Source organism: Hemiscyllium ocellatum, chromosome 9 (assembly GCF_020745735.1).
Source record: "Hemiscyllium ocellatum isolate sHemOce1 chromosome 9, sHemOce1.pat.X.cur, whole genome shotgun sequence".
Lineage (NCBI taxonomy): Eukaryota > Metazoa > Chordata > Chondrichthyes > Orectolobiformes > Hemiscylliidae > Hemiscyllium > Hemiscyllium ocellatum.
Window position 1 is genome coordinate 16813617 of NC_083409.1, and position 15060 is coordinate 16828676.

The window sequence follows — 15060 nt, forward strand, 5'->3', positions numbered from 1 at the left end:
AGGAAAATCGACGTTTCGGGCAAAAGCCCTTCATCAAGAATAGAGATCTATTCCTGATTAAGGGCTTTTGCCCGAAATGTCAATTTTCCTGTTCCTCAGATGCTGCCTGAACTGCTGTGCTTTTCCAGCACCACTCTAATCTAGAATCAGGTTTCCAGCATCTGCAGTCCTTGTTTTTACCTCAGAGAGACACAGCTGACAATGTCAGTGATTGGCCGAAGATTGTTTCAGCTGCTACCCAACAGACAGCAGAGATTGCACAGTGCGATCCCATCAGCCGGGCCTGGACCAACAGAGTGAAAAGGGAATGCATCAGATTGTACTTATTGAGTCCTAACAACTTTCAGTTTCTGTTCTTTTTGGAATCTTGTAACCTGCATAAATTCCTGACCAAAGGGATCATTTGGAAATGATTAATGATTGATGATTGTAATTGATTGACAGGCCAACCAGCCAATCTTGACAATGGCTGCATTTCAGCAGGTCAATCAACTGGGGGGCGGGGAAGGTCATCTATTTCCAAAGCACACAGAAACAGAGACTGAATCTTCATCTTTATTCCCTTTTCCATATTCACATTGACAGAAAAAAAACCTGCAATTAACAGCCCAGACAGAGGAGGCTGTTCAAATTCACAGCCACAATGGAGCTTGAGGAAAACACTTGTGGAGGTTTGCTCAATAACATGAGAATCCTGTCCCGTTAAACAGTGACAAAACCTTAAATTGGAACTGGTGGCTGAGCAGGAAGGAGATCTGGTTTACTGAAGCAGAGAATTCTGAGGTTCACATTGTTTTGTACAGCTGACAGTCTTCAGCAACTTCAAGAGATTTTACTTGGCATCACAAGTCAACTCTGTCCCCATCAAACACTCCCAGAACAGGGACAGCATGGGGTTTGGCACAGCGTAAAGCTCCCTCGACACTGTCGCAATGACCTGCTTTTACATCCAAACCTCAGAAGGTTCTCTGAGCAGTCCTGAGAAGGAAGAGAGTTGAAATTCAGTGCTGACAATGACCTTTGTCCTGCCAGCTCAGCCCTGTTCTATTTAAAGTTGTGTCTCCTCTGTGGACTGTCTCACACTCTCTACACACATTCTGATCTCCTGATGCTCTTGCTGAGGGGAGAGGGGAGGGTCACGTGGGTGAGGGCACAGGAGAAGTGAGCGTTGGACTCCCAGTCAGACCCAGAGAGGGTCAGCAGGCTGCTGACACTGTAGGTGCTGTCCGAAGCTCGCAGGTAGTTGCTGGTCTGAACCCCATCCGAAATGACTGCACCGTCCTTCTTCCACTGCACCTCCAGCTCATCGGGATAGAAATGGTTGGCAAGGCACACCAGGGTGGCAGTGCCCTTGGCATTGACCTGCTCCGGGGAGGGGGGCAGCAGGGTCAGCTTGGGCTGAGAGTTGTCACGGGCTGAAAGGCAAGAGAAACAGTTTTAATCCCTGCCATTTGAAGGGAATTCAACCCTCACAATATTCACTGGCAATACAATCTTTTTGAACATTTGTAGTCAACAAAAGAACAGACACTTTTCAAATTGCTTCTTGGGATCTGAGTGTCACTGGCAGGGCCAGCATTCATTACCGTCCCTAGTTGCCCCTGAGAAGGTGATGGTGAAGCAGCAGAGAGAGAAGGGACAGTTTTGGACCATCGGTTATGGAATGAATGTGGGCATCTGGAAGGGCTATCAATGTGGGAGCATTTTAGTGACAGTGATCAGAACTCAGTGAGATTGAGAGTAGGGATGGAAATGGAGAACCATGGAGCAAGTGTAAAAGTTTTCATTTTATGAAACTGTGCGGTGCTTTGGTAAAAGTGGATCGGAACCAATGGCATGATGGGAAATCAGTGTCAGGGCAGTGGGAGCCCTCGAAGGATGAGACAGACTGTTCAGAATCTGTTCCCACAATGAGTAAGGGTGGGACTTCCAGATCTAGACCAAATGAACAAGAGGATTGGGGTTCATGTACAGACTTGGATTGGGAACTGGTTGGCAGGCAGCACAGAAAGAATGAGTCTTTTTCTGAATGGCAGGTAATTACAACTTAGGGTGCCACAGGGGTCAGCCCTTGGTACCCAGTTATTCATAATATATCACAATAGAGTCATAGGGACCCAAAAGGCCCATCAGCCCATTGTGTCCATACTGGTCAAAAAATAACAACCCAATAATTGTCATCCATTTTTCCAGCAAAAGGGAATTAGATGCAATGTGTATTTATGAAGGAATTAGATATACTTAGGATTAAAGGGATCAAAGAATGTGGGGAGAAAGTAGGAACAGGGATCTGTGTTGGATGATCAGCCATGATCATACTGAATAGTGGAGCAGGCTTGAAGGGCCGAATGGCCTACTGCTGCTCCTGTGTTTGATGTTTCTATCTGTTTCTCAGATAATGAAGGAATGTCTCTCATCATGTTGAAGCTGGAAGTCAGATGTGTGTGGAGCTGGAAGATGTGGCCATGGTGATTAATGAATGCAGGTCAGCGAGGTGGTTCCAGAAGACACATGGGAGAAACTGTTTTTCTTCTTCCCTTGATGGAATGAGGGCATTGCTGGATCGGCAGCATTTATTGCCCATCCCTAATCACCCAAAGGGCAGTTTAGAGTCACCCACATTGCTGTGGGTCTGGGGTCACATGGTAAGGATGGCAGTTTCCTTCCCTAAATGACATAAGGAAATCAGATGCTTTTTCATGACAATCAACGATGGTTTCATGGTCATCATTAGGCTCTTAATTGCAGATGTTTTTTGATTGAATTTGAATGCCACCATCTGCTGGATTCTAACCCTGGTCCCCAGAACATTACCTGGATCTCTGGATTAACAGCTCAGCAATAACACCATTAGACCATCACCTCCCTTATCTCATTTTTGGTTGACTGTGAAAGCAAAGAGTTTGTTTATTCTGGAACTGTATGAAACCCCAGTTAGAGCACAGTGAGAGACCTGTGTATGGTTCTGGTCACCACATTACAGGAAGGATGTGATCTCTCGAGAGACCAGGACAGAGGAAGAGTTTGTCTGGAATGGGGACTTTGAGCTTTAAGGAATGGTTGGATTGGTTGGGAATGTTTTCGTTGGAACAGAGGAGGCTGAGGGGAGATTTGATGGTGGTGTGTAAAATGATGAGGGGCCTGGACAGAGTGGGTAGGAAGGACTGATTTCCACCAGCACAGAGGGCAATAACCATGGGGAGAGATTGAAATCAGTTGGGGGCAGGATTATAGGGGAGTTGAAGGTATTTGTTTTCAGCCATAGGTTGGTGGGATGTGGGACTCACTGTCTGAAAGGGTGGGAGAGGCCGAAACCCTCATCATATTGAAAAAAACACTTGGATATTCACTTCAAACAGCAAAACCTCCAGAGCTATGGAGCAAGAGCTGGAAAGTGGGATGGAGCTCGATATCTCTTTAACAAACCTCCGATCACCCACAGATCAGGAGAACTTTATCCAAGAACATTGGAGCAGACTCGAATCCACACACTTCATGAAAGAGTCACATTGTGTGTCTGTGTAGAAGATTCTAGATTATATTTCAAACCTTGCTGCACACTATTGGGCTGAGCTCAAGGGTGAGGCTGCAAAGAGTCTCAGTGTCCTAGGGTCAGACAGGGTCACTGCTCCTAATGACCCCATGACTCCTGGAAAGTGAGAGTGCGCAGACAATGGATGAGGATCCAGATCAGGAGACTCCAACCCTTAAAGAAAGACTTGCATTTGTGTACCACCTTTCCCCAACTCAGGATGTCCCACTGGATCTTTCCAGCAGACTGTGCACAGCGAGATCCCAAACCCCATGTGATAATTAGCAGAGAAATACATTTTGAGTGATTTTGACTGGGGAATAAATATTGACCAGGGACACCAGGGGGAAATTACCTGCTGTTCATCCAATAGTGCCATGGAATGGCATCTTTCACAACTGAAAGACTCTCAGTTCATCGAAAACATGAAGAATAGTTCCTTGAAGATGAAGTTGCAGGAAGGTAGGGGAGTGACAAAGTCATTTGGTTTGCTTTCCTTTAATGGGCACTGCATTGGGTATTGGAGTTGGGAGCTGTTGCGGCTGTACAGGGCGTTGGTTAGGGCACTTGTGGAATACTGTGTGTAATTCAGTTCTCCTTGCTGTAGGAAAAATGTTGTGAACCTTAAAATGATCCAGAAAAAATTTACAAGGATGTTGCCGAGGTTGGAGGGTTTGCGTGAAAGGGAGAGGCTGAATATGCTGGGGCTGTTTTCCCTGGATCATTGCAGGTTGATGGGTGACCGTACCAGGTTTATAAAATCATGAGCAGCATAGATAAGGTGACTAGAGAAGATCTTTACTCCAGAGCAGGGGAGTCCAGAACTGGAGGGCATAGGCTGAAGGTGACAGGGGAAAGATTTAAAAGGGACCTAAGGGACAACGTTTTCATTCAGAGGGTGTTAAATGTATGGAATGAGCTACCAGAGGAGGTGGTGAAGGCTGGTACAATTACACCATTTAAAATGCATGGATATGTAAATTGGAAGATGTTAGAGGGATATGGGCCAAATGCTGCCAATGGGACTAGATTAATTTCGGATATCTGATCAGCATGGACGAGTTGGACCAAAGGGTCTGTTTCTGTGCTGTCCATCCCTCTGACTCTAATTGTATTTCAATCCAGCCCTTAACACTTCAGGCTCTCCCAAAGACATTTACAGACAGTTTTGTTTGACAAGCAGTCACTGTTGCAATGTCAGTAACGTGGCAGCCAGTTTCTGCACAGCAAGATCCCACTAGAAACAATGAGATCAAAGAGTAATAATGATGTTGGCTCAACGATAAATATTGGCCTGAACTCAACCCAAAGAGAAAGGAATTTGGTTCAGTTGGATGGAAAATGAGAAAATGGAAGGTAAAGGAGAAGGTAGGATTGCCGGTTAGTGATGGGATTGATTGTTACCAAAAAATAAAAGAAAGGGATGGAAGTTTTGAACATCAAAGGAACCATGAAAGTGCAGGGAAAATCAATAATAGTACAAACTTACAGAGGTTGTATCTAAATGCACAAAGCATTCCGAGTAAGGGAGTAATAGTGATGCCACACATTGAGGTAAATTGAGTTTCTAAGGAATTTAAACTAGTTAAAGTGGAGGAGGGCTCAGGAAAGGTTATTCAAGTTTCTAGAAGATGTAAAAGGACAGTGAGTACAGAAAGGATCAGGAATCGAACATAAAGCACAGCAGATAAGGGGACAATGATGAGAAGGAGGGCAGTCAATGCAGGACTGAGGGTGTTGTACTTAAATGCACACAGTATACACAATGAGATTGTAGTGCAGATTGAAACTGGCAGGTACGGTGTTATGGGTATCACAGAGACATGGCTGTAAGGGGATCCAGGCTGGGAACTAAATATTCAAGGATACATGTCCCATCAAAAGGACAGGCAGATGGGCAGAGGGACAAGTGTTGCCTTGTTAGTGAGAAATGAAATTAAATCTATGGCAAGAAGTGATGGAGAGTCAGAAGGTGTAGAATCTGTGTGGGTAGAGTTGAGGAACTGCAATAAACAAAGAATCTGATGCAAGTTATGTCCAGGTCTCCAAGCAGTAATCAGGGTGTGGGGAAGGAAATCAATCAGGAGACAGAAAAGTCATACACAAAGTATCAGGGCAGACCTCAATGGATAGGTGGACTGCGTAGCGCGGCTCAAGGAAAGGATTTCGCGGAATGTCGACGAGATGGATTTTGGAGCAGCTTGTGGTTGAGCCATGATGGAACAGGCAGGTCTGGATTCAGTGATGTGTAACGAGGAAAACTTGATTAGTGAGTTTAAGGTGAAAGTATCCCAATGGATACATGACAATAATACGATAGAATTCCCCTGTAGTTTGAGAGAGAAGCTGCAATCAGATTGAACAGTATTTCAGTTGAGTAAAGGTAACTCCAAAGACATGAGGAAGGAGCTGGCCAGAGTTGGTTGGAAGGGGAGCCGAGCAGGTAAGATGGTGGGGCAGCAAACAGCAGAGTTTCTGGGGGTAATTCAGGAAGCAGAGCAGGAATTCATCCCAAAAAAGAAGAAACATACTCAGGGGAGAACAAGGCAACCATGGCTGGTGAGGGAGGTCAAGGACAGCAGAAAAGCAAAAGAAAAAGCACACAATGTGGTGGAGAATAGTGGGAAGCCAGAGGATTAGGAAGCCTTTAAAAACCTGCAGGGGATAACTGAAAAAGCATTAAGGGTGGAGAATGTGAAATGTGGGAGTTATCTAGCCAGTAATATAAAAGAAGATTGCAGGAGTTTTATCAGGTGTATAAAAAGGAAGAGGGAGTCAAAAATAGACTATGGATCACTGGAAAATGAGGCTGGAGAAAGAATAACAGGAAATGAAGGAATAGCAGAGGAATTGAATAGATACTTTGCATCAGTCTGCACCATGGAAAACACCAGCAGTGTACCAGTAATTCAAGACTGTCAGGGGTCGGAGGGGAGTGCAGTGGCCATCACTAAGGAGGAGGTACTGGGGAAGCTGGAAGGTCTGAATGTGGATAACGCACCCAGACTGGACGAACTACACCCATGTGTTATGAAGGAGATCACTGAGGAGATTGTGGAGGCATTGGTGATGATCTTTCAGGAATCAATGGAGTCAGGGTGTGGAGGAGGGGTGGGGACGGAATTGGTGGGGGCAAGGGACAGGAAAATGGCTCACATACCACCCCTGTTTAAGAAGGGAGGGAGGTGGAAGATGGGACATGATAGGCCAGTTAGCCAGGACTCAGATGTTGGTAAGGTTTTAGACTTCAATTTAATGATGAAATTGCAGAGGATTGGAAGTGCAATGGCTTCATCAAGGAGACGTCATGCCTGGCAAATCTGTTAGAATTCTTTGAGGAGGCAATGAGCCAGTCAGACAAAGGAGAGTCCGAGGAAGTAATCTATTTGGATTTTCAGAAGGCATTTGACATAAGATAAGCGCCCACAGTGTTAGGGGCAATGTACTGACATGGACTGAGGACTGGCAGGTTGGCATAAAGCAGAGCGTGAGGAAGAATGGCCGCTGGTGACGAGTAGAGTTCTGCAGGTGTCAATGTTAGGACCATAACTATTCACGTTATACATTAACAATCTGGATGAAGTAAATGAAGACATTGTTGCTCGTGACATGAGGTAGGTGGAGGGACAGGTAGTGTTGAGGAAGTGGGAAGGCTGTAAAAGCTCCTCGATAGGCTCAGAGAGTGGGCAAAGAAGTGGCAGATAGAATATAATGTGTGACAGTGTGAGGGTGTGCACTTTGGGAGGAAGAAGAGATGCAAAGATGGTTTGCTAAATGAGGAAAGCCTTTGGAAATCTAAAGCACAAACCACATTCAGGTTTCTCTTCAGGTTAACAGGCAGGTCCAGTTTGTGCTTGGGAAGGCAAATGAAATAATAGCATTCATTTCAATAGGGCCAGGATACAAGAGCAGAGATGTACTGCTGAGGCTGTGTAAGAGTCTCATCAGACTGAATTTGGAATATTGTGAGCAGATTTGGGACCCCTATTCTAAGAAACAATGTGCTGGCATTGGAGGGGTTTACAAGAATGATCCTGGGAATGAAAGCCTTGTCATATGAGGCGTGCTTGAGGACTCTGGGTCTGTACTCGATGGAGTTTAGAAGGATGAGAAGGGATCTTATTGAAATTTACAGAATACTGATAGGCCTGGATAGAGTGGATGGGGAGAAGATTTTTCCATAATCAGGAGAGACTCAGTAACCAAGGCACAGCCTCAGAATGAAGGGCCGACCCTTTCGAGCTGAGATGAGGACTTTCTTCAGCCAGAGGGTGGTGAATCTGTGGAACTCACAGCGACAGAGGGCAGGGGAGGCCAAGTCACTGAGTGTATTTAAGACAGAGATAGATAGGTTTGTGATTGTAAAGGGGATTGAACGCAGAAGAATGGGGGTGAGAAGCATATCTGCCAAGATCAAATGGCAGAGCAGATTCAATGGGCTGAATGGCTGATTTCTGCTCCTATTTCTTAAAGACTTCTGGTGAGTTTCCCCAAAACCCTGGAACACTGAACCCACTGGACTGTGAGCCCTGCTGGAGCTGTTTGTCATCAGAACTTTGCCAAGAGATAACCAAAGAGTGGAGAGAGAATGCATCCATGTGGGAATTTCAGAATGCTTCCTAGCTCCTGGAATACCATGAGTACAGGAAGTGTGGTCATTGACAGCAGTTGAAGCTCCGGATTTCGGAGCTTGAGCAGCAGCTGGTGTCAGTGCGGACCGTCCGTGAGGCTGAGAGCTCCATGGAGAACACGTTTCTAGATGTGGTCACTCCGCAGCTTCAGAATATGCAGGGAGTGAGGGAATGGGGGAGCAGCAGACAGTCCAAAAGGACCAGGCAGCTAGTAGAGGAATCCCCTGAATGCATCCCACTCTCCAACCAGGATTCAGTTTGGAATCCTGATGAGAATGATGGTTCATCTGGGGAGTGCATCCAGAGCCAAGTCCATGGCACCACTGGTGACTCAGCTATATTGTTGGGGGGGTGGTGGTGGAGTGGGGGGGAGGGGGGTTAGTGTAAGGAAGACTGATCGTGAAAGGAGATTTGAGAGTGAGGGCATCGATAGGTGTTTCTGCAGCTGCAGATGGGAATCCAGGATGGCGTGTTGTCTCCCTGGTGCCAGGGTGAAGAATGTCACTAAGCGACTGCAAAGCACCCTGAGGGGAGAGGGGAACAGGCAGCAGTTTTGGTCCACATCGGTCCCAGTGACAGAGGGAGAAAAGGATGTAGTCCTGCAATTAGAATTTAGGGGGCGCTGGAGAGAATTAACATCAGGAACTCAAAGGTAGAAATCTTCAGATTACTCCCAGTGCCCCAGGCAAGTGACAAGAGGAGCAGGAGGATAACACAAGTGTCTGTGGGGCTGGAAAGAGGATCCAGGAGGGAGGGTTTTAGATTCTTGTGACATTGGGACTGGGTCTGGGTGAGATGGGACCTGGATAGACCAGACAGCGCTGCTCCTGAACAGAGCTGGCACTGAGCTCCTTTGAGGTGATCTACTCGTGCTGTTGGAGAGGGTTTAAACTAACTTGGCAGAGCTGTGGGAGTCAGGAGGAACTGTCAGAGAGGAACACCAATGTCCACAGAATCATTAGTGCAGTCAATAAGTTACCACCCAGTGGGATGGATTTAGAGGACTACATTTGCAAGGAATTTACAGAGACCTGCAAATATAATAGTCATTATTTTTTTTTGGGGGGGGAGCGTGGAATGTCTTTAATTTCTGAATATAGACTGGGGTAGTAGCAGTGTGAAGGACAGAGGGGCCAGAGTCGTGAGAGTGTGTCCATGTGAATTTTCTCCAGCCGCAGGTTTCCAGTCCAATGAGAAAGGAGGCTCTGCGAGATCTGGATCTTGGGAATGAGGAGGACCAAGTGGATCAAGTGTCAGTGAGAGGACACTTAAGGAAGAGTGATCATTTTATCACAAAGTTGAGGGTGATGGTAAAAAAGAACAAAGGCCTTTTCAGGGTCAAACATCTTCACTGGGGAAATGCCAGCTTCTATAGGATATGGATGTATTGGATCTGAATAAAGTGGGATCAAAGGTTGGCAGGAAAGTCCTGAAAAGAATAGTAGAGGATGTGGACCAGGTATAGTCGAGATACATTTGAAGGAGGGCAAACAATTCCTGAACTTACTCAAGGGCAAAAGTGGTAGAATTATGGTAAATAAGAAAAGGGCAAAAGAGTAACTAGAGAGAGAATAGGGCCCCATGAAGATGAACAATGTACCTCTGGGTGGGTCCACAGGAAATGGTTTAGGTCTTAAATGAATATTCCAGGTCAGTATTTATCATGGAGAAAGACATGGAAATTTGGGAACTTTGGAAGTAAATAGTAATGTCTTGACACAAGTCCACATTACAGAAGAGGATTTCTTAAAGTGCAAGACGGTAGATAAATCTCCAAGACCTGATCAGGTGTATCCCAGGACATTGTCGAAAGCTAGGAAAGAGATTGCTGGACCCCTTGCTGAGGTATGTTTCTGATTGACAGCCATGAGTGAGGTTCTGGAGAACCAGAGAGGTTGGCTAATGTTAGCCATTGTTTAAGGAAAAGCCAGGGAACTATAAACCAGTGAGCCTGATGTCATTGCTGGGTAAGTTATTGGAGTGAATTCTGAGGGACAGGATTTACATGCATTTGGACAATCAATGCAGTTTTGTGCATGGTAATCGTGTCTCACTAACATGATTAAGGTTGTTTGAAGAGAAGATTGATGTAGGCAGAATAGTAGACACTGTCTATATGGACTTCAGCAAAGCATTTGACAAGGTTCCACATGATAGACTGATTAGTAAGGTTAGGCCACATGGGATCCAGGGGGAGCTAGCCATTTGGGTAAAAAAATGACTTCAAGATAGGAGTCAGAGAGTGGTGGTAAGGGGTTGCTTTTCAGATTGGAGATCAGATGTCAGCTGTGTGCCACAAGGATTGGTGCTGGGTCCATGGCTTTTCATCATTTAAATAAATGATTTGGATGTGAATATAGGAATTATGGCGAGTTTGTAAATGACACCAAAATTGATGGTACAGTGGATAGTGAAGAAGCTTATCTGAGAGTACAGTGGGACCTTGATCATTTGGGGAAATGGGCAGAGGTGTGGCAAATGGACAAAAGTGCAGACTGTAGATGCTGGAAATCAGAGTTTAGATCAGAATGGTGCTGGAAAAGCACAGCATGTCAGGCAGCATCCGAGGAGCAGAAAAATCGACTTTTCGGCTAGAGGAATCCAGATAAAGGGCTTTTGCCTGAAACGGCAATTTTCCTGCTCCTCGGAAATTGCCTGACCTGCTGTGCTTTTCCAGCACCGCTCTGATCTAAATGTGTGACAAATGGAGTTCAATTTAGATAAATGTGAGATGTTGCATTTTGGAAAATCAAACCAGGGCAGGACTTGTACTGTTAATGGTGGGGCCCTGTGGGGTGTTGCTCAACAAAGTGACCTCAGGGTGCAGGGGCAGGGGCAGGGGCAGGGGCATTATTCCTTGACAGTGGAGTCACAGGGAGACAGGGAGATGAAGAAGGTGTTGGGTATACTTGCCTTTATTGATCACTGCACTAAGTATCAGAGTTGGGACATCATTTGCAGCTGTACAGGAAATTTGGGAATAATGTGAACAATTCTGATCATCCTGTGATAGGAAGGATGCTGTTAAACTTAAAATTCTTCAGAAAAGATTTACATGGATGTTGCCTGGAACTGGAGGGTTTGAACTGTCGGAAGATTATTTTTCCTGCAGGATCGGAGACTGAGGGGTGGCCGTATAGATGTTTATAAAACCATGACAGGCATGGACAGGGTGTATATCCCAGGTCTTTGCCTTGGGAAAGGGAATCTAAAACTCGAGGGTACAGGTTTAAGATGGGAGGCAAAAGATGCAAAAGGGACCTGAGGGGTAACTTGTCACACAGAGGGTGGTGCGTGTACGGATCGAGCTGTCAGAGAAAGTGTTGGAGACGGATACAATTATAGCATTTAAAAGATGTTTGGATGGGTACATGAATAGGAAGGGTTTAGAGGAATGTGGGTTAAATGCTGGCAAATGGGATGAGGTCAGTTTTGGATATCTAGTTAGCATGGAGAAGTTAGACTGAAAGATCTGTTTCCACGCTGTATGACTCCGTGACCATTAGAGGCTGGAAAAGCTGAGATCTTTTACCCTGAAGTGCTGGAGGCTGAGGAGTGACCTTATAGAGGTTTATAAAATCATGAGGGACATAAATAATGTGAATAATGCAGGAAGGAGGTGAATGTTTTGTAGAGCTGGCAAACTTATGCACAAAGATCATTCCAGGGATGAGGAATATCAGTTATGAAGATAGATTGGAGAATTTGGGACTGCCTTCTTTGGAGAAAGTTACAGATCACACAACATCAGGTTATAGTCCAACAGGTTAATGTGGAAGCACTAGCTTTTGGAGCACCGCTGACAACCATTTGATGAAGGAGGGGCGCTCCGAAAGCTAGTGCTTCCAAATAAACCCTCTGTTGGACTATAACCTGGTGTTGTGTGATTTTTAATTTTGTCCACCCCAGTCCAACCCCCGCACCTTCAAGTCTTTGGAGAAGGCAGCGAGGAGAATTGTTCCAGAAATTCAAAATCAGGAGGGGCCTGGAACAGAGTAAATAGGGAGAAAATGATTCCACTTGTGAAAGGATTGAGACCGAGAGGCCACAGATTGAAAGTAATTGAAAAAGTAAGAAAAGTGAGATGAGGGAAAACATTTTCAGCCAGTGGGTGGTTAAGGTGTGGAATGCACTGCCTGAGAGTGTGGTGGAGGCAGCTTCAATTGAAACATTCCGAAGGGAATGAGACTGTTATCTGAAAAGGAACAATATGCAGGGTGACAGGGAGAAGGCAGGAGAATGACACTCAGTGAATTGCTCATTCAGAGAGCTAGTCCAGACAGGATGGATGGAATGGCCTCCTTGTGCACTGTAACAATTCTGTGATTGTGTGATTGAGCAGAGTTAAAGCTGGGGGAGGTGGGAGCTCGGTGTCTCACTGTGCTGCTGCTGCTGCTGCTGCTGCTGCTGCTGCTGAGGTCAGTGAGATCAGAGACTGGGACAGGGAGCCAGAGCTCACATCAAACTCTGCCCCGTGTCCGTCACACTGAGACTGGCAGGAGGCTACTCACTGATTTCACTCCATGCTGCAGGAATGGGACCACAGGCTGCAAATGGACAGAGCTCCTCCACACAGTGAGTAAAACTGACTGACTTATATCTTGCTTTTTTTAAAGAGGGCATGAAAGTAAAGAAATACAGCTGGACACCCTGTTAGACACAGTGCTCCTCAATCAACCATTTCATTCACTGCAGCTTCCCACTAACACCTTCAACAAATCAGTAACTGTATTTTAGAAAGTGTGTTTCAGTATTGACAGGGTTAATAACAGAGGATTGAGGTTTACTTACTCAGTCTGAGCTTGGTTCCTTTACCGAACGTGTAAGGCCAGCTGTAACCTTGCTGACAGTAATAGTCAGCGACATCCTCATTCTGAACGTTGCTGATTGTCAGGGTGAAACTGGTCCCTGATCCACTGCCGGTGAATCGCTCGGAGACTCCTGTGAATCGAGTTGTTGCACGATAGATCAGGAGAGAGGGTTTCTGACCTTCTCGCTGCTGGTACCAGTTAACATAGTTGCTAACAGATTGACTGGCCGTACAGGTGAGTGTTGCGGTCTGGTCCCGTCCCACTGACAGCACCGGGGGAGACTGGGTCATGCTGATGTCCCCACTGATACCTGAGGGGTCAAAGAGAAACACAGTGAAGTCAGAACTGTCACAGAAAGAGCCGGTCAAATGAGAGATTGTTGGAGACACTGAGCATTCCTCTGGTTTCAGCATTTTCCCTTCAATCACAAGTCAGTGGAATTGGAGTGAAATGGAGAGCAGCGAAAGATTCAAGGTGGAAGGAGAGAGATTTGTACCTGCGACACAGAATGCCAGGGGCCAGATCAGCTGGATGTGTGAAATCATGGTGTGTGCTCCTGTCCCTGTGCCTGGTTCCTGATAAACTCTCCCTTCACTGGGCTCTGCTTTATAAAGCTGCAGCCTGTGAGAGTCTGACTGGGTGTTCCTCAGTATGTAAATGGCATCAGGCAGAGAGAGCCACGTCCTCATACTTCCTCTTCTCTCTCTTTCTATCTCACTCTCTCTGTCTCAGAGTCATTGATGTGAACAGCACTGAATGAGGCCATTTGGCCCATTGTGTCTGTGCTGGTAAACAAAGATCTGATGACACTAATCCCATCCTCCAGCTCTTGGCCCATTACCCTGGAGGCTACAGCAACACAAGGGAATATCTAAACACTGCTCCAATTGTCACGAGAGTTTCTGACTCAACCAGCCTTTCAGGCAGTGAGGTTCAGACTCTCACCACCCTCTGGGTGAAAACATTTCTTCTCAACTCTCCTCCCACTCTCCAACTCGCCTGGCTATGGACTCCCTCGTGTTCAGAACGATGAGAGGGGATCTGATTGAAACATATAAAATTGTAACTGGGCTGGGCAGGGAGGAGGTTTCCCCTGGTTGGGAGTCTGGAACCAGGGGACACAGGCTCAGGGGGATACAGGGTTGACCATTTCGGACTGAGATGAGGAAACATTTCTTCACTCAGAGGGTGGTCAACCTGTGGAATTCTCTACCACTGAAGGCTGTGGAGGATAAGGAACTGAATATATTCAAGAAAACAAGAGAGAGATAATTGTTTTGCATTTTAACAGCTTGAAGAGAATGGGGAGAAGGCAGGAATATGGCTTTGAGAGAGAGGATCAGCCATAGATCTTAGAATGCCTACAGTGTGGAAACAGGCCATTTGGCCCGACTAGTCCACACCGACCCTCAAAAAAATGATGACATTCAAAACTTGATACAGCCATGATCATACTGAATGACAGAGCAGAATCAAAGGGCCGAATGGCCTACTGCTGCTCCAAGTTTCTACGTGTCCATGTCTGTGTTACCTTCAATCTCTGTACCAGGTTATTAAATCCTTTACTGATGTAAAATGTGCCATCCTACCTACCCTATCATTGTCCTGAATAATCTTATCCCTCTCTATCAGGTCCCTTTTGAGCCTTCACTGCTCAAAGCTCACATTCAGGCAGCATCCTGGAAAATCTCCCTGTACCCTCTCAGGTACAATCACATTCTTCCCAGAGTGTGGTGACCAGGACTTGTCCCTCTCTCTCTGACTCACATCTGCCATTTCTTTCTCTCTACCTCTATCTCTCTCTCCTAATGTTAATCTCTTTCATGTTCTCTCCCTCTCTCTCTCACACACACACACGCGCTCTGTCTCATAGCCACATTCTCCAACTCACTGATGCTTTCTGACTACATCTTATCATCTGTTTCGCCTTCTCTCACTGTCTCTGTTACTCGCTCCCTCTCTCACTCAGCCTCCAATTGTTACCTGTCACTCTCTATTCCTCCCTCTTTCTCTCTCCCTCCCTCTCTATCTTCCAATTTACAGTCTCTCTCCCTCTCTCTCTGTCATTATAAATCTACCCATACTC

At 45.9% G+C, this 15060-nt stretch overlaps 1 gene segment (V, D, J or C); it reads right to left on the reverse strand.

Moving 5' to 3' along the window:
- Positions 1-541: 541 nt before the first annotated feature.
- On the reverse strand, positions 542-13530 carry LOC132818610 (Ig kappa chain V region Mem5-like). The segment is given in 3 exon segments: positions 542-1415; positions 12955-13284; positions 13471-13530. Coding segments are annotated over 3 exon segments (708 nt in total).
- Between the last annotated feature and the right edge of the window lie 1530 nt (positions 13531-15060).